This window comes from Pogona vitticeps, chromosome 1 (assembly GCF_051106095.1).
Source record: "Pogona vitticeps strain Pit_001003342236 chromosome 1, PviZW2.1, whole genome shotgun sequence".
NCBI classification, from domain to species: domain Eukaryota; kingdom Metazoa; phylum Chordata; class Lepidosauria; order Squamata; family Agamidae; genus Pogona; species Pogona vitticeps.
The window spans coordinates 1,532,830-1,558,984 of NC_135783.1; the positions used below are offsets into that span (position 1 = coordinate 1,532,830).

General features: G+C 50.5%; 1 protein-coding gene across 2 annotated transcripts in view; it reads right to left on the reverse strand.

Annotated features, from left to right (window-relative positions):
• Window positions 1-4,483: 4,483 nt before the first annotated feature.
• SELENOI (selenoprotein I) overlaps window positions 4,484-26,155 on the reverse strand; it is a 44,681-nt gene continuing 23,009 nt past the window's right edge. The window contains exons 2-10 of one of the 2 annotated variants that reach the window (XM_020814195.3): window positions 16,804-16,872; window positions 16,389-16,497; window positions 15,100-15,174; window positions 13,685-13,947; window positions 11,459-11,567; window positions 8,550-8,598; window positions 7,992-8,172; window positions 6,809-6,991; window positions 4,484-5,521 (exon numbers count right to left, since the gene is read on the reverse strand). In XM_020814195.3, the coding sequence (XP_020669854.3) occupies window positions 5,414-5,521; window positions 6,809-6,991; window positions 7,992-8,172; window positions 8,550-8,598; window positions 11,459-11,567; window positions 13,685-13,947; window positions 15,100-15,174; window positions 16,389-16,497; window positions 16,804-16,872 (1,146 nt within the window). In that variant the 3' untranslated portion in view covers window positions 4,484-5,413. The remainder of the gene's footprint in view (window positions 5,522-6,808; window positions 6,992-7,991; window positions 8,173-8,549; window positions 8,599-11,458; window positions 11,568-13,684; window positions 13,948-15,099; window positions 15,175-16,388; window positions 16,498-16,803; window positions 16,873-26,155) is intronic. The other variant, XM_020814196.3, reaches the window with a different exon arrangement.

Below are 26,155 nucleotides of genomic sequence, written 5' to 3' on the forward strand. Positions count from 1 at the left end.
TAAAAATGAATACATTTAAGGGCTGCAAAGATGAAAGCAGGTAGTGTCGGATCTTGAGCCTACTGCCCCTCCTAACAGGCAGTCTCAATTTTAGGACCGCAGCTCACATTGGCTGTGCCCTCTAGCTGGAATGAATTTCCGATTTATTTTTTTCCATCTTCTCTGCTTACCTCCGTCTACGTTTTGTAAGGCTCAGGCCACTGCTCCCCATCCTCATCTTTGGGTACTACTCAAGTCTCTTTTCCAAATTCCAGCAAGTCAAAACTTGTCCAACCCCACTCCAACTAGGGCCGAAGGCACGAAAGCATCTCTGTGTGTGGCAGCCTCCGGTCAGAGGTGCGGGTCAACCGCTGCTAACTTTGCTTTGGTAAATGCCAGCAGTCCTTTCCACACCCGGTCCTTATTTAATAAACACTCACAGAGAGATGTTAAAAAGCTTGGAAAAATTCTTTTATTGAAGTTTTATTTCATAATAGGTTTTTTGTTGTTGTTGTTGTAGTTTTTAAATACAATAAATATTTACCAGAAATAATAGCATTTTACGGATCAGAGTTCACATCCATTGCAGGACCGTCAGCCTCCAACAACGTGGAAGACAGAGTCCTGATGAAATGTGTGTGTGACGGGTTGCACAGAAACCTGCGGCACCAGTGGGCCGTGTCCTATTACAGCCTCCTTTTCCTAATCATAACCCTGTCCAATCCGTCTGCCCCGACACACAGAGAGACCGGGGTGGGTCACACGAGCAAAAACGCACCTTGCCCAGAAAAAGCAGGCCGGTCCTTCCAGGGGCCAAGAATAGCAGTGGAGACCAAGGCACCTTCTCTCTCTCTCCCACCCACCTATTCACCCCCCCAAATTTTATAGCAAGGTCGTTGCTGTTCTTCCTCCGGAAGAAAAGCAGCATCAACCAAGCAGCGACAAACCACACAAGGCGCCTCGATGCTGCCCCCGTTCCTCAGGCCCGTCCCAACGGGCTCAGCCTCCATCTTTTTCACTTGGCCGTGTAAAACACCGCTTCTCAAGAATGCTGAGATCCCACAGACAGGCTCCCCCAAACTGGAAGGCAAAGACGCCCCAACTGGTCCAAAAGTCGTGCATGCACGGCCCAATCCCTGCTTCCACCCAGGGCCGACTTTGAAAAAAGTGCACCCAACTGGCCTGCAATCGAGACCACTGGGGATCTTGGGTGACAGCTCCCCGAGACCTGAGCCCAGCCCAGCGAGCGGTGAAGGCTTCTGGAAGTTGTAATCCAAGAACATCTAGGGACTCAAGGTTGGGGAACCCCTGGCCTAGAATCGAGAGACCGGCCATCAAAGAAGCATCCCCACCACCTTCGGATCAAGAGTGGAAAAATCTGTTAGATTAGCCACGGTTTTTTTTTTGGGGGGGGGGGGGAGTTGACAGGCATGAAGGCAGACGAGATCAAATTTGGCAGTCATCCAAGCGATCGCCACAACACCCTGCACCCTGAAATCACTCTTAAAACAGCCATGGCATTGTGTTGAGGACACCCATGCAAATCACTTTGCCCCCCCCCGCCCCCAGCCCCGCAAAGGCTCCACGGAGCCTCGAACCCAGCAACCTGCACTCTGAAGGGTTCAAAGGAGATTTACGTTATGCCGATGGATCCTGGACTTCCTCCAGAACGAGCACAGCCCAAATGAATCACGAACTGGCTGTATCCCACAGAAGCCCGCTAGACTCTGGCCCAACCCGAACTTTCTGGCTGCTTTCACATGGTCTCCCGATGAGTTGCGCTCTTCTAATCCACCAGGCAGAAAGGGCTTCTGCAACGCAAAGCAGGGAATTCCGGGCTGGACTTTTGTGTGGTTCGGAAGAGCCACTTTGTGCACCGCATACTTTTTTTTGGGAAAGGCTCGGCCGTGCAGAGGGCGGCTGGGGCCTCCGCGCCCTGCCCGTCACGGACCACACAAGGCCCCAGTACCGTAACGGGCCCGAAGCAACGGCACGTTCACCAGCAAACAGCAAGAGGAAGGAAGGCCAACGAGGTCTGAGCCTCGCCACGGAGTGGTCAGCTCGAAGGGCAACAGAGCCAGTGGTGGGAGGGGGGATTTAAAAGTTTGTTTTGCCCGTCCCAGACGGATCCCTGGGAATGACCCATGGAGACAAAAACAGGGCATGACCTACACCAGTCATTCTCAAGGGGAGGGGGTGTCGTAGGAATGGCCCGTTGGAAAGGGGGGGGCAGGCACAGAATGAAAAATTTCCTATTCTCTTTTTCTCTTCATCTGTCCATGTTTGACCTGGACTCTGAGATGAGCTCCTAAAAGGGCCATAGCCCCCCCCCCCAATAAAATAAAAAAGAGTTTGGGAACGGCTGATGTAGACAGAGGCTCAACTCACCGTTCACAAACACTTCCTGAATGAAAGGCAAGAGCAAAGGGCAGAACTGCACCCATTCACCTTACACACACACACACACACACACACACACACACACAGAGACAGGCTTTTAATTTGTGGGGTCCTTTAGAAGAACCCCTGCCACTAGGGGGTTCACACCCCAAAAGACGGAAAGATTATTATTATTTTAAAGGGTGCCTTTGATTCCCACTGAAATCCCACCTTCAGACAAAAGAGCGCAAAACGACGACATCCCGTCTCTCCCATCCTCCATTCTCAAGCGGCTCCTCTTGGACGAGGCTTAGAACATGCTTTCTTTTTAAGACAGCAGATTTTCTCCCTCCCCCCCCCCTTCCCTTGAGGAGAGTCACTTAAGGCACCAAATCCGTTACCAAGAAGCCTTGGAAGGCAGGAAAGGAGCAACAAGGCTGCGGAGACGACAACAGAGTCTCCTACAACTACATGGACGGGGTGGGTGGGGGGCATGGCGGCTGGGGGTCTCCCCTCTCCTCCCCTCTCCCACTGGTGAATCAGGCACTAGATTTCTTCTTGCTGAAGCTGTACTACGACGGTGGTGGCGGTGGGAGAACCCACCACCCTTTCCACCTCCTGGTCCCACCTACCCTTCCCCCTGCATGGAAAGCCCAATGGCTTCCCCTTTGCCACCCTCCCTTGATCTTCTGTGGGGCTGAAACAAGAGCCCAGACGGGGCCTCAGTCTCCCTTCCGGCAACCAGAACTGCCAACGTCCCTTCAAAACAAGAAGAATCAGGTGGGAGGAGGCAAGGGTGGGCCTTTAGCTGGGCAGCCCTCCTAAACCCAAGATCCCTAATTTACAGGGAAAGGTTAGCTGGCCACGTCCTTAGGTTTACACTGGGAGGCGCTCTGCTTGCCAAAAGGGGAGGCTCTTGTGCAGGCAGGCGGGCCCCCGCCTGCCGATCCTTCTCATCCCATGGCAGCGGGTGCGACGGCCGGACAGCAGTGGCACTGCCAAAGCAGAAGCTGTTATTCCTCCCAAGAAAGAAAGAGGACCAAGTAGTCTCACAGCGATTCATTTCTTTCTTTCTTTCTTTCTTTCTTTCTCTCTCTCTCTCTCTCTCTCTCACACACACACACACACAAAACATGCTCACCGACCCACCCTGAGTGTGCCGGCACCGAACCCAGAAAAGGACTTCAAGCAAGTCAGATGCAGGGCCCCATCTCTTAATGTCTCTTGTACAATTTTACAAATGATTAGTGGAAGTGCATTCCAAATATTACAGCATCAAGTATTCAAGCATCTCTCCATTCCTCTGTACACCCAAGATTTCCTTGTGCAAAGTCATTGAAAGAAAGAAAGAAAGAAAGAAAGAAAGAAAGAAAGAAAGAAAGAAAGAAAGAAAGAAAGAAAGAAAAAGGAATTATCATCCTTATTTCTGGTCCAGTTCTACAAATACTGAACAAAGGGGCAAACCCCCTTTGCTTCAACCTCCAGGCTTAGATACCACTTTGCTTTCGTGCTGCTTTTTAAAAGACAGATTACGAGCAATCAGTACCAACTCCGCTGTTCATCAACATACCAGAAATGGCATTGGCAGAAAAATGTAAGAATATTATTATTATTATTATTAATAATAATAAAAATAGACCTATTTACAGAACAAAGGAATGAGGAGAAAAGCAGAGCCAAGCCCCAGTTCTGGGATTTTACATTGCTCGTGTCTGGTTTCTGGACATAATAACCCAAGTTTACAAAATAAAAATTAAATAGAAATTCCACAACTGCAAATCCTTCTACAGAATGGAATGTATCACCCACAAGAGGAAAACGTCCTCTCATTTCGAAAGGCTGGGGGGGGGGGGAAAGCACCCGTTACCCTGGCTATGAATTCCATCTTCGGAACCCCCTTCGCTGCGCTCCGTTTTTTCCGGGTGCAGCCTTTCCAAGAAGCTTGGGTTTAGGCTGCACTCTTCATTCAAGGACACAGATACACACAACGAAAAAAAAAGGTCTTCATTAAATAAAGCGAGAAAGGAAAAGAAAAATCAGCTCTCTGTCTCCATCATCATCACCACCACCACCACCAGCACCACTCAAATGAAACAGGATTAAAGTTCATGGGAAATGAGATTTCCGGCAGGGAAACAGAAACAAGCCACGTCACAAGAGGTCAGTCACGGAAAACTGGGTGTGCAAATCAAGGGCACATCACTTTGGGGTTTGCAACAGATCATGGGGGTTGACTCCCAAACGATGCGGCTCCGAATGTGAGGAAGGGGGGCCCTCGGCTGTCACGCCCGACCCCTGGCAACGTCCTCCCTCGGCTTCCACGAGGGTGAAGCGAGTGTGCGCCACATCACAGGAAAGGGTAAACGTGCCACGACGTGATCTTGGGGTAGAAAGGTGCTCTGTTCTCCAAGGCTGGTCTCAGAAAAGCAAACACTGGCCCGGGGTGGGGGGGTGGGGGGGGGCTCAGCTCATGGGGAGAGCCTCAGAGGCTGAGTCCGAAGCAGGAGATGGAACGGAGCGCACCAAAGGCGGTGACGGGCGAGACCACGTTCCGCTTTCTCACGGCTTACACCAAGCATCTGGTGACAGCCTGGGCCATCTTTCCATTGAAAGCCCCTCGTAGTGTCACTCGGACGCACGGAGCCCTCTGCCTTTTGCTTCTTCACCTCTCCAGATGCTGTGCCGACGCGAAGTGTTTTGTCGCAGTTCCGTGGCTGCTTCAGAGCCACGGCTGGTGCTTCCACGGTTGCTCGCTTTGCTGTCTCTGGAAGGTTCAGAGCCATGTTGTCCGAGGCCTGGCCTGGAAGTTTAAAACGTTGGCACACGGCTGGTCCCGTGCAGGCAAGCGCAGGGCGATAGCCCACACATCCGGGAGAGACTTGGCACCGTGGCCGTGAGGGAGGGGGAACCAGAGAAAGGGGTCCCCCGCCACCCATAAGGCCTCGCCTGTGCCCCGCCACGCGATCGTGTCCAAGGGGGGGGGGTCAGTTTTAGTTCCATGGTGATGGCTGAAGGATATTTACAGGGGCGGCTGAATTTACAGAGCGTCTGCCAATCACAGGCCCACCTTCTCCTCCGCTGCCACCTCCACGTCTAGTCAATCGGAGCTGGGCTTTCGCAGCGAAAAGGTGCAGATGTTGAAATGCTTACTCAGCTGGCTCACCTGGAGGTGGGGGGGGGGAGAGAGCGGGGCAGGAGGAGAAGAGAGGTTGTCTAAACCCAGAAACAGCTCTGAGAGCTAGTGAGGTGCCCGGGAAAGGCTGCTCGAGGGCAGCTGCCGAGTTTGCTTCCTCTGTTCCATTTATTAAAGTGTTTCTAACACCCTTGACCGGAGCAGATCAAGAAAAGAACCATCATCAAGCAGCATCTTGCCCAAGTAGCAAAGGAAAACCGGGAGAACCAACAGGTTGAAAAAAACCGAGCCATTGTTCCTCCTGAGCCCAAAGGCATACAAAGTGGAGGCAGGGCCAGGTTTTCATCTGAATATTGAAAGGAAGGCAAGTGCTGTTGCTCGGTGGGCCTCCAGGGAAAGGGCCCTCCACCACGGGGGCTTCTGTGGAAATGCATAACAGAGAAAATTGTGGGGGGTGGGCAGGAGGAAGTGAGGTTCCCAAGGCAGGAGGGGGGCCCCCTCGCTTTGCCCATGTCTCTCTGAAAAGGAAAGTCCGCCAGCGAGACAGCCGGGTCCTCACCTCTCTGCCTCTGCTGAGGGCACTGTTTATGAAAAAGCCAATGTAGGCTGGGCTCTGAGGTTAAAACAAGGTTGCCATCTAAGGGGAGGGGAGGATACACGCACAGGCTGCAAGCAAGGGGAAAGCAATTCCCTCCTCTGTCACTAGAGACGGGCACAAGTCGGAAAAACGGGTGGCTCTTGATAGTTCAAGGTTGCTCACAAACCATGAATCACAAACTGTCACAAATTCCCCGAAAATAAACAAGTTTGCAGTTTGCTTCTTTGAGATTGGGGTGCAGCATTGGGTGCAAGGCGAGGTGGGGGAGACGTCCCAAAAGTTTCATTTCGACAAAACGGCATTCCTGAATTGAACCACCAACCAGCCCAATTCATGCCTTTTCTGCTTCGTGATTCAGTTCGCGCCCATCTCCATCCATAGCTAATTCCTTTCCGGGTGGTTTAATGAGAGTCCCTGTCCATGGAAGTGTAATGACTGGAAGCAAAATGACGGCACTGGTGCCATAAGTAAGATTCCCTATTTAATTTTAAAAAAAAATTCCTTCTGCCCCGTGTTTTTCAGAGGTGTTTTTTGAAAGGAATTTTTAAAGTGACCAACCCGGGGATCTGTCCACCCTCCTCCCCAAAAAGGAACAGAAGAAGCACGGGTCCTTTCCTTCACCCAGTAAGAAAACGTTATTTTTCAACGTCTGTAAGTGAAACAAGGAAGGTGGGGAGCCCCGGGGGGGGGGGGGGAGGGAGGGAGGGGAACTCACTCACCACACAGACTCCATAATGGATGTGGGCCAGGGTAATGAAGGTGGTGACCAAGTAGAGGAGGAAGGTCTCGTGCTCCGGCAGGGCGTTGGAGGTCACCAACAAGACGACGAGGGCGAGCGGGAGGAGCAGCCAGTTGAGCGGCTGGCATCGCGTGTTGCTCATCTGGCAGACGATCAGGCGGCACTGGAAGGATCCGTGAGGGAACAGAGAGCGGATGAGGAGGACGGTCCAGGCAGAAGGAAGGAAAGAACGAGGAAAGGGGCCCTCGCCCACCCAACGTAGGACCGGCCCCCCACCCTCCCAAAAACCTCAGACAGCCTTCTGGGTGTCCCTTGAGGACTAGCTGCTCTGGTGGGCACCGATTTGCCGGCTGGCAGTTGGTGGATCTTGCCACGGCGCTCCCAACGCATCTCGACCAGCCTTTATCTCAGAAAATGATTTCTTGTTTGAAACCCCGGGTTTTGCTAAAATTGTGCCTTGTTCTTTCATTTATATATTCTTATTTTGCCTCCTTTGTAGGGCTTTGCCTTTCTCTCGAAGAAGGGACCCCATAGTTAAAACAGGTCAAACGTTACAAAGACAACAGATGACTTATTAAAAAGCAATTCGACTTAATGAACTTAAGCCATTTAAAAACTTTTAAGTGTCTGTGTTTAAAAGACAAAATAATGTACTGCACAAAGAAGGCCAGTTAAACTCATTACGTACTAACACATACACAAATTGAAAAAAAATCCATTTAAAAGTCCGTTTGAAAAGGTAAGGAGGAAAACGTTCCCTGCCCCCCTCTTGTTCCTTAGGGTGACCTGCCTATTCTAGCCACTGCCCTGGAAGTGAAGGCCAGTTGGGTGGGAAACCACTTTTCCTGCCCCCTGAGCAAACTGGGCTTGTCCGTGCCCCCCCCCCCTCCAGCACCCTCCAGCTAGGCTGGACTAAAGCCCCCATCATTCCTACCCTGTAGGGAGACTGGCAATCATCCCAGCTGGGGAGATTGGGAGGGGTACCCCCCCCCCCACGGCCAGAGGGGGACACTCCCCCTTGCTGGGGGACAGCAGATGGTCCAGGTGTATCAGCCTGGGCACCAAGTTGGCTTTGGGGTTTCCTTTATGCCAGCCCCGGGGAGTGTGTGTGTGTGTGAGTGTGGTTTTCCAAAGCAAAAGGGGGGGGGAGGGAAGGGACTTACAGAGATGTTAGCAAAGGCCGTCCCCACCAAGAAGTAGAAAAGGCGGGGGTGGGCCTCCAGGATATCGGACGGCGACCAGAAGATCCAGGCAGTGCACAGGATGAAGAGCAGCACCGGGGACAGGAAGGGCAACATGGCCTCGTAGAAGGACCGGTGCTTCAGGGTTCGCGTTTTGTAGGCTCTGAAAAGCAGGAGGGCAGCCGCCAGTGTGAGTGGGGGAGTGTGTGTGTGTGTGTGTGTGTGAGAGGGGGGGGGTAGTGTAAAGCAAGGCCTCCTTTAGCCCCTGCGAGGGGGCAACCCTTCCCAAAGACACCTGACAGGCATCATCGAGGCCAGCGAAGCCGACCTTTTCGCTCTTCCTCCCAAGAGGCCACCTCGTCTGCAAGGCGGTCCCTGAGAGAGAGAAAACGGACGGGAGGGGGGGGCTCCACCCCTGTGGCTTGGGGCCCACCTGCCGGCCAAGAAAGCCGGGGAAACAGAGACCCGAACTCAGCCCCCCCTTCTTCTTTTGGGTCTGGGAAAGGGCAGTGCCGAGGCTTCCCCCAGGAAAGCACTTACTTGTAGTAATTCAGCAGGCTCATAGGAACGGTGACCAGGACGGCACAACCTGAGGGGGAAAAGGGATCCCGTCACTCCTCTGCCCAAAGGGCCACCACCCTCCTCCCACCAACCCAAAGGCAAGCCACGGCAGATCCCATCCCGTGACGGCCCACCCTCGTAGGGCAACAGGCAGCTTCTCCCCCCACTTCTTGAACGACCTAAACGTGTTTTTTTTCTAGGCATGGGATTTTCTGAATTCATGGACCATCGTTTGGTGTGGGCCCCTCTCCCCACCCACCACGGAATTAGGGGATCGGGAGCCTTCCAACTGGTGGGAGACAGAGCAGCCCCCCCCCTCACCTCCATGCTGTCCCTACGGAAGCCTTGGGAGCCGTGAGGATCCCCTGAGACTCAAATATTTGCAAACGGGAAACCCGAGTTCTGGTGGAAGCTGCCTCCCTACGCAGGCATGTCCCCAAGGCCGCTGCCAAGCAGGGACGTGCCATTTCAGGACTCCCAAATCCCAAAATTCTACAGGAACCCCCTCCTCAAGCAGAATTCGGGGGTGTGTGTGTGTGTGTTCAGTCCACAAACACCTATGGGCAGAAACCATCGTTCATTTCACTCACCTGGACAACTCTGAGGCTTCTTTCTAGGTCTTCATTTCCTGCTGGGAAATGGGATCTCTGGGAGTGGTGGCTCTCCTGGAGGTACCCTCTATAGAGAGTACATAAAGAGCACCAAGGCTACCACTCTCAGGAAGCACTGAGGCAACTTCCTCCCAGGAAGTGCTAGAGCAGGAAATGAAGGTCAGGAAGGAAGCCTTTCAGGTGAGCGAAAGGAAGGCGTTTACAGGCAGGGGTTTGTGGACTGGAGCCTCCGGAATTCAGCGTGGGAATTCTTGCAGAATTCTGGGGATTAAAGTCCAGCACCCAACACCCCCCCCCGAAGGGCACACCCCCTCCTCTCTCAACACTACGAACTGGCTAGCAGGAAAAAAAGTTCCTAGTTCCTTCCCAGCTTAACCCACCAGCTCAGATGGCAGAGCAAGCAAACGCTGAACCACATCCCAAGGCCGCCCAGGTGACCTGCAGGAGACCCCAGGTAAGGCTTGGTAGGCTTGGTAGCCAAGGCAGCACACAGAACAAGAAAGGCAGAGATGGCCCACAGGCCACCATCATCCCCTTGTTTTGAGGCCTGGGAAACTTGGGGTTCTCCTGAAGATGCCGACACTCCAAATAGTCTTGTTCCAAAAGGAAGCTAATGGAGATCAAAGCCTCTCATGCTTTGTCCGCATTTCAATCAACCATACAGGAATTTAAGAAGGGGAACCTTCTGGATAAGGGACTTCGCCTCTTGGCTACTTAGTGGGATGCTGCAGGGCAAAAGTGTTTTATGGTGGTTAATTAGGAACATTGGGGGCCCTGGACGACACCGAGAGATGATTGGGGCCAAAGGCTCGCTTTTGAAGGGAAAAATGCGCTCTGAAACCATGAACCCAGCCAAGGAGGGCTTGGGCTTTACGACGGTGGCCAAGGATTGTGGCCCCACTGTTGGGATGGGAGGCATCACCGCCTGGGGTCTCAGAGGGTTGTCTCTCCTCCATGACTGAAGCTCTCAAGGCACAGATGGAATCTAAAATTCCATCAAAGCCAAAAAGCAAAGCGTGCTGATTATATACCGCCCCATAACGCTTCAAGCACTCTCTGGGCAGTTTACAAGTTAATGATGCAGGCTACACATTGTCCCCCCCCCCCCAGCAAGCTGGGTACTCATTTTACCGACCTCGGAAGGACAGAAGGCTGAGTCAACCTTGAGGCGCTACCTGGGATTGAACCTCCAGGTTGTGAGCACAGTTTTGGCTGCAGTACAGCGGTTTAACCGCTGCGCCTAGGCCAGGTCTCCTCCCTTCGAGAGGGACCCTGCAGGAGTTTTAAAAGGCTTTAAAGCAAAAATCAAAACCAGCTTACAACAGATTTACTTTATGTTTCTCACTCCCATCCACTGTTCAATTGGCCTCACTCTTATCCTTTTAATTTGGGTTTAGTGGGTTCATGCCGTGCATTCATCACCTCTATTGCTTGCAATGCTGAACTGAGTAGAGGAATCCAAAGCACAGGGTGGCAAATACAAACGGCCCCGGTTGCTCTTCCGCCACTGCAGAGAGAGATCGAAGCGGGCGAAAGCTCAACTCTGCAGACGCTGGAAATAAAAGGCGCTGGGAAGATTCCAGAGTTTGGTGCCCAGTTTTAGATTTTGCATCTGTGTCAATTTGAGGGACAACCACTTTTAGGGGCAAGCTGAAAGAACAAGGAAGGATAAACCAGCCCCCACCAGACAAGGACGGGGCTTAGCTATGAAAAATCACAGTGCGACTGCTGGCCAGCCAGTCCCTCCCTCGGTCTGACCTACTTTATAGGGTGGTTGTGAAAATCAGCCAGGGAAAAAGATAGCCCTGTCTGCTGCCTTGACCTCACAGGGCTGCAACTCTGGTGGTAAAGGCTTCTGGGAATTGTAGTCCAAGAACACCAGGGTGACCCATGGTTGGGAAGCACGACACTAGATCGGGGAAGGCATATAGATCCTCTGAAATCTGCCATTCAGAGTTCAAACTCTGCTGTTGCCGGAGGTATCACTTCAGTCATCGTCTCTTAAGACACATCTAGATAGACGTGATACTCATCATGCAGCATACAACTCTATTTACTCCAGAGCAGTCCGCCTGAAAATGGGCCACGATCCAGGAGACATCTGGCTCAGGCAGGGGCCGTGTTCCTCTTCAACAGGGCTACTCCGAAGCCAGTGGCTTCTCCACTGCCACCCAATTCCCACCCTATTATGAAAACTGAAGAGGAAAGAGGAAATACAGGACTTGGGCAGCAAGCAGGGGTTGGAAAGAGAAGGACTTCCCACGGGAAGGGCCTTACCGATGATCATCGCAACGAACAGGTCCCGGTATAAGAAATTGAAGAGGAAAGGGCTGTACCAGACTTCCACCCCAACGATGGACGTCACAATATACACGACAGAAATGGTCTGAAAGGGAATCGGAGAGAGTGGCAGAACGTGAGCGGATGGAGAGTCCCCTCCTACCCGCTCTTCCTGCGAGGGGCAAAACGTCCAGAGAGAGAGAGAGAGAGAGAGAGAGAGAGAGAGAGAGAGAGAGGAAGCATTACAGGAGACGATGCCAGAGAGTCTGTGCCAAGGATTCCTGCTGGGGAGAAATGGTTCTTAAGAGCTCCATCTTCCCACTCTCCTGTCCAACAAATAGTCTGGGCAACTAAATCTTCCAAAAGCAGGAGGACACTGGAGGCGGACAGGAGGTGCACCGAGCGCTCCCCAGCATCCAGGCACTTCCAAAAAATGCCACTGTAATTAGTGTACCAGCTGCGAAGGGCCCCCGAGTCGTCTCCCGACCACAAACTCACTAGGGGACCTCAGAGTAGCCACTCTGGGGATCCCGTCTACCTTGTGGGGCTCGTCAGCCATGGAAGGCAGCCCATCTAGGAGAAGGAAAACTCCGATTTCAAACCTCCACTGCCTTGTGGCTATATCCACTGATGGAAAAGGCTTCAGGAGTTAACCTCGAGGCAAAATCCGGAGCTGGAGTCCCGAAGGCAGCTTGTGTCGTTCTGCCAACTCCTGTGACGTTGCTGGAACCAGTTGTATTGGCTCTTGTTTTTCCATTGGACCATTTCAGCAATGTGGAGAGGGGGGATCTGCTGCTTGGGTAACAGCCTATCCTCCATATTACCTTACCCGGGCTTCATGCTCTGGAGAGGACACTCCTCGATTCAGAGCATGTTACCATAGTCTCTTGAGACTGAAGGATGCCTATGCTATGTCCTATTCTTGCAAAAATCAAAGAAGCAAAACTCCTACATAAACTCCCAGAACAGGACTGTCTGGCACCTTTATTGGACCACACAAAACGTATCATAGAGAGGTAAGCTTTGGAGTCCTGCAGGACCTTTCTTCAGGCTGGACTTGACAGAACCCCCGAGGGAAGAGAAAAGGCTCCAAGGGGGTCTGGTGGTGCCTTAAAGGCTAACCCTTCATGGCCTGTCTCCCACCACGTAAGTCCTCACTGCAAACTCTCTCCAGACTGCTCTGTGTTCCTCACCAGCTAAAAGGCCCTCCTTTGCCTGAGAGGGAAGACCCAATGTTTGTCACTTTCTAGCTCTCACTAAGTCAAGAGGCGACCTGGGATGAAATCTAAAACGGTTTTGCCTGCGGTTTGAGGAAGCTCCTTTCATTCCCCGCAGCCTCCCTCCTTCATTGCCTCCCAAAAGAACACGCACAACAACAACGTGGGTGTTCAGAGGGAGCCCTCCCTCCCTCCCTGCCTCCTGTAATCTCACGGCAGATCTTGGGAGAGAGAACGGCCTTGGGAGGCGGGCATTGTGGCTGCCCAGGGATGGCTTCTGGGGTCGGCTTCATGACCACCCAGTTTCCGCTCTTCATGCTTGTTCTCACCCAGAAGTGGAATCTGCACGAGGAGTCCTCGTGGGCTTGCCGCCTGGGCTCTCTCCCCCAAAATGGAATTTATGGCCCATGCTGCGCAAAGGGAGGGAGAGGCAAGGTGGGGGGGGGCTCCTGGGTGGAGCAATGATCAGGCTCAACTCTTTGCTGGGCCGCAGAAGTGTTCCAAGTCCATCTCAGTCCACCTTCCCGTTTGGACAAGGCTACCCGTGGACTGGGGGTGGGGTGAGGGGGTGGCAGCTGCAAGGCAAAAGGCTCTGCCAGGGCTCCAGCGGCGGTTCTGCTCCCCTCCAAAAGGGCTCCGAGGGCTGGCGGTGGGGAGGTGCCCTGGGAAGCTCAAGAGGGAAGCCTAACTGCCAGCCGCCTTTCCGGGCAAGGAGGGAAGGGCAACAGAGGACCATCCTGTGGATCCATTGACCCTCCACTCATGTACCCACTAAACAGGAGCTGCTCTGGAGCTCCTCACGTTCTGCATCCTTTCCGTCTCTCCTTTCAGCCCTTGGGAGAACCCCCCAGCATGGAAAAGCGCCACGTCTTTAAAGAAACAGCCAGCCAAGCAAAGCCGAATACTAGAGGTCAACAGGAAGGTCCGTCCGCACGGCCCGAGGGATAAAGGCCTCCGTGCCGGCCAGCCTGGGCAGCCCGCGAGGGGCGAGGGAGGTCCCACTTACCACCTGGCTGATGTCGTACCCCCAGGGTAGGAAGAGGATCCCCGTGTTGTACTTCTCCCAGTGGGAGAGGATGAAGGAGAACAAGACCACCCACAGGAGGAGGTAGAGGACGAAGACGCTGACGCCGTTGGTCCCCCGGCCGAAGGTGGAGTAGACGGTCACCACGAAGAACATGCAGGCCCAGCTGTCCAGGCCGTGGTCAAAGAGCTCCCCCAGCGGCGTGCTGGACTGGGTGCGACGCGCCTGCTTCCCGTCCACGCCATCTAGAAAGGGGCCCCCAGAAAAAGAAATTGGGGGGGGGGGAGAAAGACAGACAGAAAGAAAAAAAAGGGCACAGGATAACTCACTGAGGCTGGCCAGCCTCCCTCACCGACCCATGCTTGCCCTCCTGGACCTGAGGGTTTGGAGGAAGAAGGCAACTGGGAAAACCTGAGGCGACACGCGAGACGGGAGAGCTTCGGAAGGGAGAGGGTGGGCTATCTCCTCTCCCCTCTAAGAACTTCGCTTTGAGAAAAAAATGACACAGATGGGAGAAGTACGGTGGCACCGGTGAGAGGATCACCTTTATTTTAGGCACTCCCTCTCTCTCTGAAGAAGGAAATTTCACCCATGAAAGGTCCCCACGACGAAGCAGGCTGGTGGGTGAGTCATTCAGGGTGGCACCGTCCTTCTGCTCTGTGGTTATCGCGGCTGAAATGGAGGAAGCCGGCCACCCCTCCGAAGGAAATCTCACCGCAACCAACATCCCGTCCCAGAACAGTTGGCGTCTTCTGCAGATCCACCTTTACCGGAAGAATCTGAATCACAGAACTGCAACCGTCTGGAGAGGGAAGGGGCTTCCTGGGCCACAGAATCCAACCCCTTTCCTAAGATGGACATCCACAGGCCGAGTATTCCTGACAAGCAGCCCTCCAAAACTCTTTGTTTCCGAGAGTCTTGGAGGCCGTCCGTTCCACAGGCAAACAATTCCTAGGTTCCAGAAGGTTTTCCTAAGGTTTAGGTGAAAAACCTCCTATCTTGAAATCTGAGGGCCTAGCCTTTGAGTCTGCCCGTTGTTCAGCCAACAGTGGTGACTTAGGGGCCACCTAGAACCTCTTGAACAAATACCACTTTTCCCCCCTCAATGAATCTACCAAAATAACAGCTTTTCCAGAAGAAAAGGCACCCCCCCCGCTTCACAGTAAAGGGCTGCAGGATTTCAAGACCTTTCCAAGAGGTCTGGGATGAAAAAACCAAGCCCAGTTCAAGGACATGAAAGGATGGCGGTGAGGTTTGTACGCCTCATGCCTTCTCCGGCTCGGTGACAGGAGCTGGCCGGGGACTGGCGGCAGTCCTGCTCCCACCCTCATCAACTCTACGGCGACCCTCTTTAACTACCTATTTTGCCCGTTAGGCATGAAATCAGCCTTTCTTACCTAACGTGTAAGCCATGAAATTGAGGAGACCCACGACGACCCACACTCCGCTCGGGACATGCTCCTGATCCGGCGCTGCAAAAAGAAAACCATGGGGGGGGGGCGGAAGAGAGAGGGGATTTAACACATCCTCTAGGAAAACACATCTGGCCCAATTAAGACCCGGGGCTGGCATTCACCGGCAGGGCTGCGTACGGTCCAAGGAGGGAGCTGAGCTGGATCCGTGGCCACTGAATATTCCTTCAGAGGGATGGGGGTGGCAGAATGGAACGGAGCCTTCCGGAAGATGGCATGACTGGCCAAGTGGGGAAGCCAGAGACGAGACATCTGCCACTCTTCACTCTCCGATGGCTGACAGCCAGCATGGGCAACATACTCCCTGCAGACCTCGGGCAGCGACCTGCCTGTTTCTGAAGCCCTCAAGAGCAGACCTGACCCCACCATACTGCTATTTTTTCGGGGGGAGGGGGTTCTATCACACACTTAACGGAGGGAAGGACGGAGACGCCACCCCTGCAATCTCTAGGAATAAAAATTCTTTTTCAAATGAAATGCTGACACTCTTGTACCCTCGTCTGTCCTTCCAAAAAATTCTCTGAAACCACTTCTGGTCTGGATTCTTTGACAGCGGCGAGGCTGATGGTGGATCCAATGTGTGAAAAAACTGGCCCTCCAAAGCTGCCCTGAACCTTGACCGGGGCTTCTAAAAGAGGTGCACGATGAAAAAGAAGATGGCACCCCCCCCAACCCTGCTTCCATCCTGCTCTCCTGCTTGTCCCTTCTCCCCTTGTTGTTGTTGTTTAGACGTTTAGTCATGTCCGACTCTTCGTGACCCCCATGGACCAGAGCACGCCAGGCCCCCCTGTCTTTCATGGCCTCCTAGAGTTGGGTCAAATTCATGTTGGTTGCTTCGGTGACCCTGTCCAACCATCTCATCATCCTCTGTCGTCCCCTTCTCCCCTGCTGCCAGCTAAAACAAGAGAAGCAGGGGGGAGAGGAAATGGATCTAAGGAAGGGTTCGTGCACCCACCCGGCACGTCCCTTCCTATTTTCCAGAGCAGCCCTGCGGCAAAGCACCCAATACTCCAGGCCCCACTGGTGATGGGTTTCTCACGCATCTGCTCTTGCAAGCAGGGACTGGACTCTGACAGCAACACACAACACACGTTAAAAAAAGGAGACCCCACTGGACACTAACTGACTGACTCAGAGGTATAAGCAACCACCTCACAATTTTCACCATTCTAAATACTGAGAAACATTTGGATGCGCTTTAAAAGAAGTCTTACCAGAGGCATAAAAGTCGCGGTCAAAGTACGCCATGAGGAAGAAGTTGAAGACAAGCAGCAGGAAGCCGCAAAACGTTATCAAATTTGGGGCCAGCCACATAGGGAAAATCTATGGGGGAAGCAGTAAAAACACACGCAGAAAAGAGACGTTAATTAGCACGAGCGGCCCTTCCCGGACAAGACCAAAATCTCTCATTTGCCACCGGTCCGGAGCGCAAGGATGGCAGGCCTTGAAGTCCTTCCAGAGACCAGAGGCTGGCGGGTTGTTTCCTCACGTCGGCCAGAAAGGGCTCGGACGGCGGGGGGGGGCTGGCTTTTCCAGGGACAGGAGCGGGAAGCGGCCCACCCCAAGCCCAGACGGAGCTCCACCAGCGGCAAGCACAGGAACCCAGAGCGAGCAGAGGGACACACTCACCTTCACCACCGTGTTCCAGAAGGGGTGCATCACGTAGAGGGAGAGCGGGTTGTTGTCCACAGCACTGTACTGGAAAGGAAGCCGAGAGGGGAGAAGAGGGTTGGAGACGAAGGCCCAGCAAGTCCTTCCGAGGAGGCCCCCCCCCCCCCCGGAGACCCAAAACGCCCAACAGGCCATCTGTTCTCCCCCCCTCCAGCCTTGCAACGGATCAAAAGAACACTGCCCTACAAACAGACACACTGCAACTCTCTCTCTCTCTCTCACACACACACACACACACAGAGGATGGCTACTCACAATCCTGATGCTTGGCAGCACCCTTGTGCTCTCTTCTCTCACTTCTCCTCCCCTTCAGGCACACTGTCTTTCTTTCTTTCTCCTTTCTTTCCTTCCTCTCGCTTCCTTCCTTCCCTATCCCTCCCTTCCTTTCCTTCCTTTCCTCCCTATCCTTCCTTCCTTCCTGTCTGTTTCTCCCGCTAGGGTCTGCCCTATGAAAATTAGGAGCATTTTCTGCAGGACCTGGAAAAAAGGCAGGGAAGAAACTGGGCTCACCCAGTGCCCATTCCCTCCATGGTTTGCCACTCTGAGGATCTCTGCTGGGCCAATGGAGGGCACAGAAATGCACACAGCGCAAGGAACAAAGGCATGCAGGCATCTGAACCAGCTCAGAGCATCTCTGAAGAGGGAACTACTCAGGTGTAAGAGGCCTGGAGCACAGGACACTTGGCTAAAATTTGCCTCCTCTTTCCCCTGCTCTGTTCCAAGTCACCCGGGAGGGTGAAACCGACGCGTGTTCTACCCTGTTTCCAGCTCAGTCGTGTCCTGGAAGACTCTTGAACACAAGACCCTGGGTTCGGGACTGACCCCCTCCTCTCCGCCCCACGACCCACTCCTCCTCAAGGGCAATTACTCTTCTGCCTGCTCTTGGATCCCCTCCTTCTGGGTCTGGGTAACTCGGAGACACCGATCGATGGGTGGGTGATCCGTGTGCTTGCTCTCCTCTGCCCCATTTTGAGACGGGGGTCCAGCGAGCCATTCCAACGCTCAGGAAATCCGGCATGGATTCGTTTCAGAGCCCCATTCCAGTCTCAAGTGCTGGCTCTGTTTTCGGTTCTGCTACCCTTGCCTCTTTCCAAAGACAGAACCTCCGAAGTGATTTAGGAGCTAATGAGATTTCCTTTCGTGCAGGAGGATCTTTGGCAGGTCGCTTAAATCCCATTATCTCTGCCCTTCTTCTTCTTCTTCTTCTTCTTCCTCTTCTTCTTCTTCAGGACTCGGAGGGAAGGACTGGGCTGACCAGGGAGAAATGACCCAGAGGAAGCTGCATCAAACCCTGGCTCCTCTGTGAGGGTCCAGAGACCACAGAACGCCGGGGGGAAGTTACCTTTTTTTTGCCCTTCCGGCATCTGGCAGGCAGCATGTCTGCGAACACTGCTTGCTAAGCCATTTTGGGGAGATGACATTGAAAAAGCAACTTTCTCAAGTCCTGCCCATGTTTCCGCCCGAAGGAAGGGTTCCCTGGTTGCAATTCAAACCACCGCCAGCAGCTGATCTGAAGAGGTTGGCAGAGGGGCCAGATCCCCTGCCCTGCAGCCTCGCGCATGAAGGGAGAAAAGCCAGAGTTCACCAGACATGGTTCGGCCACAGAGACTCCAGAGACCCAGACGACCTCAAATGGAAACGACCATCACCCGCTGGGCTTCTCATGAGGGCCAGGAGTGCCACTGGCTCATCATGGCCCACTACAGCCATCATCCTGCCTGAGCTGTGTGATAGACATGGGAGGGAGGATGAGAATGAGCCCCCTTCGGCTCTGAAAGGCAACGGTGTGATGCCCCAGAAGAGGAAAACAGAACACGTTGCAAAACTCACATCTGAGGCGTCTGGAAGATAAAGGTTGTCCAACCGTCAGCTAAGTTCTTTTTTCATGCCTAACTAGGTTTTCAGCTGATAAAGCAGGCAACAGGGTTCCACGGATTGCCTAATCCTTGCTATAAGTGAAGAAATAATCAGGATATTTACATGTTGTTAAAGCGGCAGTATTCCCATAGAAGACAGTCCAGCGTTACCAGCAGGTGTGGTGTTTAAGGGCACGGAAGTCAAGCCTGAACAGCCCGGATGGAGACACGTGTTCAAGAGCTCCCTAAAGGGTGGCCAGGCGGCTTTCCTTGACGCCTCTGGCGCTTGCGGCTGAGATGTAGCGCCAGTAAACATTGCAAGCTGTCCTTTTTTAAAAAAAGAAAAGAAATGGCTTAGCTTTCCAGCCCTAAGGGAAGGCTCAGGATCTTATGGGAAGCTTGGCAGTGATGGGAGGAAGCAAAGTGGGCACCCCCAGAAGCATCATCATCCTTCCATCATCCTCCTTGGCACTGCCACAGGGAGAGATACCAGGGCTGTTCCCTGGGAGGCTAGCCTGGCCAGGTAATCTTCCTGCCACACAAGTAATCAAGATCAAGTTTTAATTTAATCACTTGGACACATCCCTAGTGGAATAATCCTCGTCTTAGCTAACGAAGCTCAGGGCAGTAGGGTCACCAAGAGGTCCTTTGAGGCCGACGGAACAGCCATCAATATTCAGACACTCCGACACTGGGCATTTCCTTCACCGAGCCTAAAAGGAATCCAATCTACCTGCCCCGGGGGGGGGGGGAGAGGTGGGCTGAGGCAGGGGCTCCCGTCTGCAACTGGGGACCGGTCCAAACGCTTGCAGGTTCTCGCCAAGTCGGCCACGAGTGGTCGAGATCCTGCACTCCCGCAGGCTAACACAGGGCCCAAACTGGGTTCGCACTGCAGTCCTTGAGGAAAAAGAGGCACCTTTACCCAGAGATCCGCCAGCAGGCGGTTTGGACTGCTGCTGCGGTTTCTGTGGTTGACGTTCTCTGGACAGGCTGATGGTCTTCATGTCCCAGGAACACACCTGGCATTATAATGCCATCCAAGGGTGGTCATTTTGCCTTTGATCATTGTTATGTTATGTGCTATCAAGTCGCCGGTGGCTTCTTTTAGGAAAGTCCATCTGACATGGGGTCTTCCTCTTCTCCTGCTGCCTTCCACCTTTCCCAGGATGATGGTCTTTTTCAAGGGAATCCTGCTTTCTCAGGACGTGCCTCAGTTTCAACGTTTTTACTTCCAGAGAAACTTCAGATTTGATTTGATCTACGACCCACTTGTTTGTCTGCCTGGCAGTCCAGAGTTATGTGCAAAGCTCTGCTCAACCATCACATTGCAAATGAATCATTCTCACCCCCTCAGATTTCTTAACTGTCCAGCTTTCACACCCATACACAGTGATCAGAAACATGACTGTGTGGATGGCCTTGATCTCCAGGGACCCAATCCTTACACTTGATGATCTAGTCAATGTTTGGGCACCAGAGGACAGGGAGCTGGGCCAGCTTAGGACCCTTGCAGCATCCTCCCACTGAAAATCTCTCTCAAACTTTTACAACTCTTCCAAAGTCTGCAAAAGCAGTTCTCTGTTGACATCACACGTTTTGAGCAGCTGAGACTTTTGCTAGTTGACCAGAGTGATGTTCCCATCTTAAGACAGCAGAACAGCCACCAGTAAAGGAAGCAGAGCTGCAGAACAGGCTCAGCTGGAAACAGAGTTGAACCGCTGGCCACTGTGCCCCCCCCCCCCGCTCAAGCCCCTTTCTAAATGTCTGAGCGCTGTCAAAGGCCTGCCACAGACCAGGTGCATGGAAGCTCAGCCGCGAGGCGCTGGAATCCAGTCCCGCCATTAGGCCTCCCTGAGCAACCTCATGTCAAAGATGTTTGGGGTTTCCTCTCTGTATGGTACAGGTTTCACCCGCCATGGAAGGCTGGAAGAAAATCCATGTCCTGCCATCACCCAAGGATTGCCACCAGCACAGGATGCAGGAAATCCTAAATGTCCACCGTTATTCTAAACGCCCAACTCTTGTGCATCTGAAATCATGCCTTTAGAAGGATTCAGCATTTCACATCCACTACTTTACACAACGTTAGGATTAAAGTTAGTTTTAAGTTTGATTTTATAGAGAGAACCCTACACAAGAAGAACACTATTGGACTCTGGAGTGGGGGACGGAGAGTAAATAAAAACCTTCTGAAACTTGATTCTGATGAGCATGCCTAATTTTCTCAACGATACTGATTTAAGTATGCATGATGGTATTACTCAGCTATGTGCTATAAATGGTCCTTTATTTAATCTGATAATGTTAACAATAAGGGGCAGTTTATAAATTGAAACAACATCATTTTTTAAGCTCTGTTAAAAAAACATGGTAGGCTTTCTTTTCTCTTTGAAGAAAAGCAGGAGAATTTCAGGTAATAAACAAGTTATGATCAACACATGGATTCAGTCCTATGCAGTTCATTGTGTTTGTTCCAGTTCATTGTGTTTGTTCCATCTTGTTTGTGTCTCAAGTCTGACAATTATGTATGATGTTTCTATTGCTTCTTGTTTTGTTTTTTTAAAAACCATCTTCTAAAAAGATTTTTGGGGGTTCCTTTTCCAAATAAATGCATCGATTTTTAAAAATGGTGCAGATACGAGTTATTAATAGAGACGAATGGGAGGGCATCTCTCTCGTGCGCGCTCCACGTAGGCTGCTTCAAAATCGATCTGTTACATAAAGTCTTTCGGAGAATCCCAGGAGACAAAAATATTCTTGGAACAAGGCCATGACTAAAGCTTTGGCTCCGTGTGCACGGTTTAGCATTAATTACGACTATTTTGGAGGATACAGAAAACCCGACTGACATAATCTTGCTTTTTTCTAATTCTCAGAAGAGGAACGCTGTATGAAAGGGATGTGTTTTACAGCGTAACTGCGTGAATCTTGAGTTGACATACAAATCAAGTAACATGTAGATCAGCATGTTCTCTATTATGTACTGTATACATTTCTAGCACACACAGACTTTTCAGGGTTCCAGATAACAAACGATGTACTGGAAACAAACCCTATTTAGAACATTGATGTGGATCCCTGGACTGGATCAGAGCCTTTGAGAAAAAGCCGACAAACTGTTGGCACCACCATTATTTCGTCTAGAAATAATTTCAAGATACAGTGGTGCCTCGCTTAACGATTGCCTCGTTTAGCGATGAATTCGCATAACAATGTTTTTTTAGAAAATAATATGCACCGTATAACGATGTTTCCTATGGGCGATTTTCGCTTAGCGAAGTTTGGGACCATGCTTCGCATAACGAATGCGATTTTAGGTCCCCTGCTTCACTTAACGATGTTTCTTTTTTCAATTAAAAATGTGTCTTAGAAGGGTCAAAAACGGTTCTAAATGCTTGGATTCGTTAGAGGACCCCCTAAGTCATGTGCAAACCTGATTTGGCTTTGATCTGACTTTTCGTTAATTTATGGTTAATTTTTTTTTTCGGCCCATAGGAACCAATGGACCTGTCAAAATCTGACAGCTCCATGCTTTCCTATGGGGGAGAAAACAATTCGCCATAAATTAACGAAAGTTCAGATCAAAGCCAAATCAGGTTTGCACACGACTTAGGGGGTCCTCTAACGCAGTGGTTCTTAACCTGGGCGATAATGCCCCCCAGGGGGCGATTTCATTTTTTAGGGGGGCGGTAGAACGAAAAGGGGTGGTGTGGGGGCGCTGGAGCAGAAGGGGGGCGGTAGGGGGCGCTGGAGCAAGCCAAACCTGTGAAGATGGCTGCAGCCTTTTTACAATGTGCATGAATATATATTTTCCTCCTATCTTAATTTAGTTTCAAAGTTTTTGTCTTGAAATTTTTAGTTCCTGCATTTTATTCCCTTTTTAAATTTCTTTTTGAGTCTTAAAATTCGCTTGCAACTAAATCATTAAATGTTACTTTTTGGGGGCATTTCATTTTCTTGGAATTGAATTTTGTTTTCAGGCGTCATTGGATTTAAGTGTCTTAAACAAACAAACAAACAAACAAACAAATAAGATATAATAAGAAATAAGAGGGGGGCGATGATAACTTCCTCAATAGCTCAAGGGGGCGTTTCTTTCAAAAAGGTTAAGAACCACTGCTCTAACGAATCCAAGCATTTAGAACAGTTGCTGAGTCTTCATTAATTTTTTGTGAATTTTTTCTTCCCCCATAGGAAATAATGGAGCTGTCAGATTTTGACAGCTGTCAAAAGTTGGGGGGAAAAAATTCACCATTAATTAACGAAAAGTCAGATCAAAGCCAAATTAACTTTTGCATCCGTTTTAGAGGGTGCAGAAACTAATCCAAGCATTTAAAACCATTTTTGACCCTTTTATGACACACTTAAATTTGCAAAAATTGACTTCGCAAAGCCACTGAAATGTATTGAGTCAGCTTCAATACATTCCAATAGAGTAAGCATTGTATCGTTTAACGATGTTTCCTATGGGTTTTTTCGCTTAAGGACGGCAATCCGTGCCTATTGGAACGGATTAACCGGTTTCCAATGCATTCCTATGGAAAATGGTGTTTCGCATAACGATGTTTCACATAACGTTTTTTTTTGAACCAATTAAAATCGTTATGCGAGGCACCACTGTACCAAGAAGCAACCTAATGATGAGGAAAGACTTTACAGGGTCTGGGTTGTTCCACTGCAGAGGCACATCAACTCAGTTGGCAATAGCGTGATATTAAAAGTGTGGTGATGGAGGAGGCTCTTGAGAGTCCCCTGGACTGCAAGGAGAACAAACCTATCCGTTCTGAAGGAAATCAGCCCTGAGTGCTCCCTGGAAGGACAGATCCTGAAGCTGAGGCTCCAATATTTTGGCCATCTCATGAGAAGACTCCTTGGAAAAGACCCTGATGTTAGGAAAGAGTGAGGGCAAGAGGAGTAGGGGACGACAGAGGATGAGATGGTTGGACAGTGTCATGGAAGCTATTAACATGAATTTTTACCAAACTCCAGGATGCCGTGGAAGACAGGAGGGCCTGGTGTGCTCTGGTCCAGGGGGTCACAAAGAGTCGGACACAACTGAACGACTAAACAACAACAAAGAGTGTGGTATTTCCCAGACTTCATACTAAAGGGGAAACTGTTGCTTTGACACTCTTGGGTTCGGTGGATGGAAATGATACACAGCTATGAAGTGTGTTAAGAGCTAGGAACTTCTATACGGAACTAGCGAGGGCTGTGCTATGTCAGACCAATGAATGGTCTTGTTGGTCCAGCTTTCTCTTCACACGGCAAGATGCTCACAAACAAGATATGAGCCCAACCCAGATTTTGTGTGCCATGGCCCAGACCTTCCGCGCAGCAAAACCTGAGTGGGCAACTTACTGTACGAGACGAGTGGACTTCTGCTCCTCACAAAGGCACGAGAAAATTGGAAATATGCCCTTGAGCAGCCTCACAGCAAGGTACAATAAGAGGCGTGCCATGGAATTAAGGATGACGGAGGATAAAGTGCTGGCACTGCATTTCCTTGGGAAACCTCCCAAGTGAAAAAGGCTAAAACAAGATCTGACCTGCCCTTGTTGTGAAATAACACCGAGTGCAGACAACGCTGCCTGTTAAAGTCTCTGCCAGTTGGTGCCCATTTTATCATACAATCTTTCACCACTTCAGCTTCCATTTTCATGTTGAAGACATATTCACACATTCTTTTAATTATTTTATCACTTGTCCCGAGCAGTAGTTTATCAAATGCCGTTCGTTCTTCATAAAAGCCCATTGTTTTATCTTTCACATACCTCGAGTCTAGTGGTAGTCTTGTCCACCAATCTAGAAAGACTTTCTGCTCCTCTCTAGTTTTTAACACCCCGTTTTTCTTTAGTAAATCTCTATACCTCAGAGGTTTTGTTGAGCCCATTAAGGTTGGCTGCATAAAGGCTTCTAATGGTGACACACATCCTGAAAATTTACTATATGTTTGCTTTTGTATCTTATTCCAAATCCATAGCAAAAACTTTCATATCATATGATTATTGAAAACTTTATGGTCTTTAGCTTTTGGGTACCATAGAAAACCATGCCACCCCAGGGGAAGGTCATGTCTTTCCAATCTAAGCAGTCTCTCATTCTCCAAAGTACAGTGGTGCCTCACACAACGATGTTAATTGGTTCCAAAAAAATCAACGTTGTGTGAAACATTGTTCTGTGAAACATCATTTCTCATAGGAATGCATTGAAAACCGGTTAATCTGTTCCAATTGGAACGGATTGCCATCGTTCAGTGAAAATCCCCATAGGAAACATCGCTGTGTGAAACAATGTTTCCTTCATTGGAATGTATTGAAGCCGACTCAATACATTTCAATGCCTTTGCGAAGTCCTTTTTCGCTCCTGTAAAAGTGTCTTACAATGTTTGGACGCTGTTTTAAATGATTGCAATGGTTAGTCCACCTCCTGAAACCTATGCAAACTGATTTTGGTGTTGTTCTGACACTTCGTTAATTTATGATGCTTTTTTGAATTTTCTCCATTGGAAACCATTGGATGGTCTGTCTAATGGTTTCCAATGGAAAAAACAAAAAATCATCATAAATTAACGAAGTGTCAGAACAACACCAAAATCAGTTTGCATAGGTTTCAGGAGGTGGACTAACCATTGCAATCATTTAAAACAGCGTCCAAACATTGTAAGACACTTTTACAGGAGCGAAAAGGGAGATCGTTGTGTGAAAATCCCCCATAGGAAACATCGCTGTGTGAGGCAGCAAATTTAACAGAAAAAGGCATCGTTGTGTGAATTCATTGTTGTGTGAGGCACTCGTTGTGCGAGGCACCACTGTAATCCATTCCTTAAGGGATTCCACATCCTGGAATGGAAAGCTACAACTTTTTGACATCTTACTAAAGGGAAGAATCTCGAACTCTCTGTTGGAGTGGTAGACACATTCTTCTTTTATATGTCTGGGGATTTAGAAAGCTCACATTAGCTGTCTTGGAGAAGGCAATCAACCACATTGATAATTCCATTATTCGAATTCCATCTATTATACAGTGGTGCCCCGCATAATCCGCATAGCGATGTGTTTTTTGCAATCGCAAAAGCGATTGCATTACAAGGTTTCTAATGGTAAAACATCGCTTTGTGATTATCGGTAAGCATTTCGCTTACCGATTTTCGCATAGCGATGTTTTTTTAACAGCTGATAGGCGGTTCCAAAATGGCCGTCGGGTAAATAAAATGGCCGCCCACTGTGTTTTTGCCCGGATTCCTCGCTTACCGGGCAGCGAAAATGGCAGCCGCATGGAGGATTTTCGCAGAATGGTGAGTTTTTTGCCCATAGGAACACATTAAACATGTTTTAACGCATTCCTATGGGCTTCTTTGTTCCGCATAACTATGAATCCGTATAGCGACGATTTTTGATGCACGTATTATCGTCGCTATGCAGGGCACCACTGTACTTTGATTCCAGTGTGGT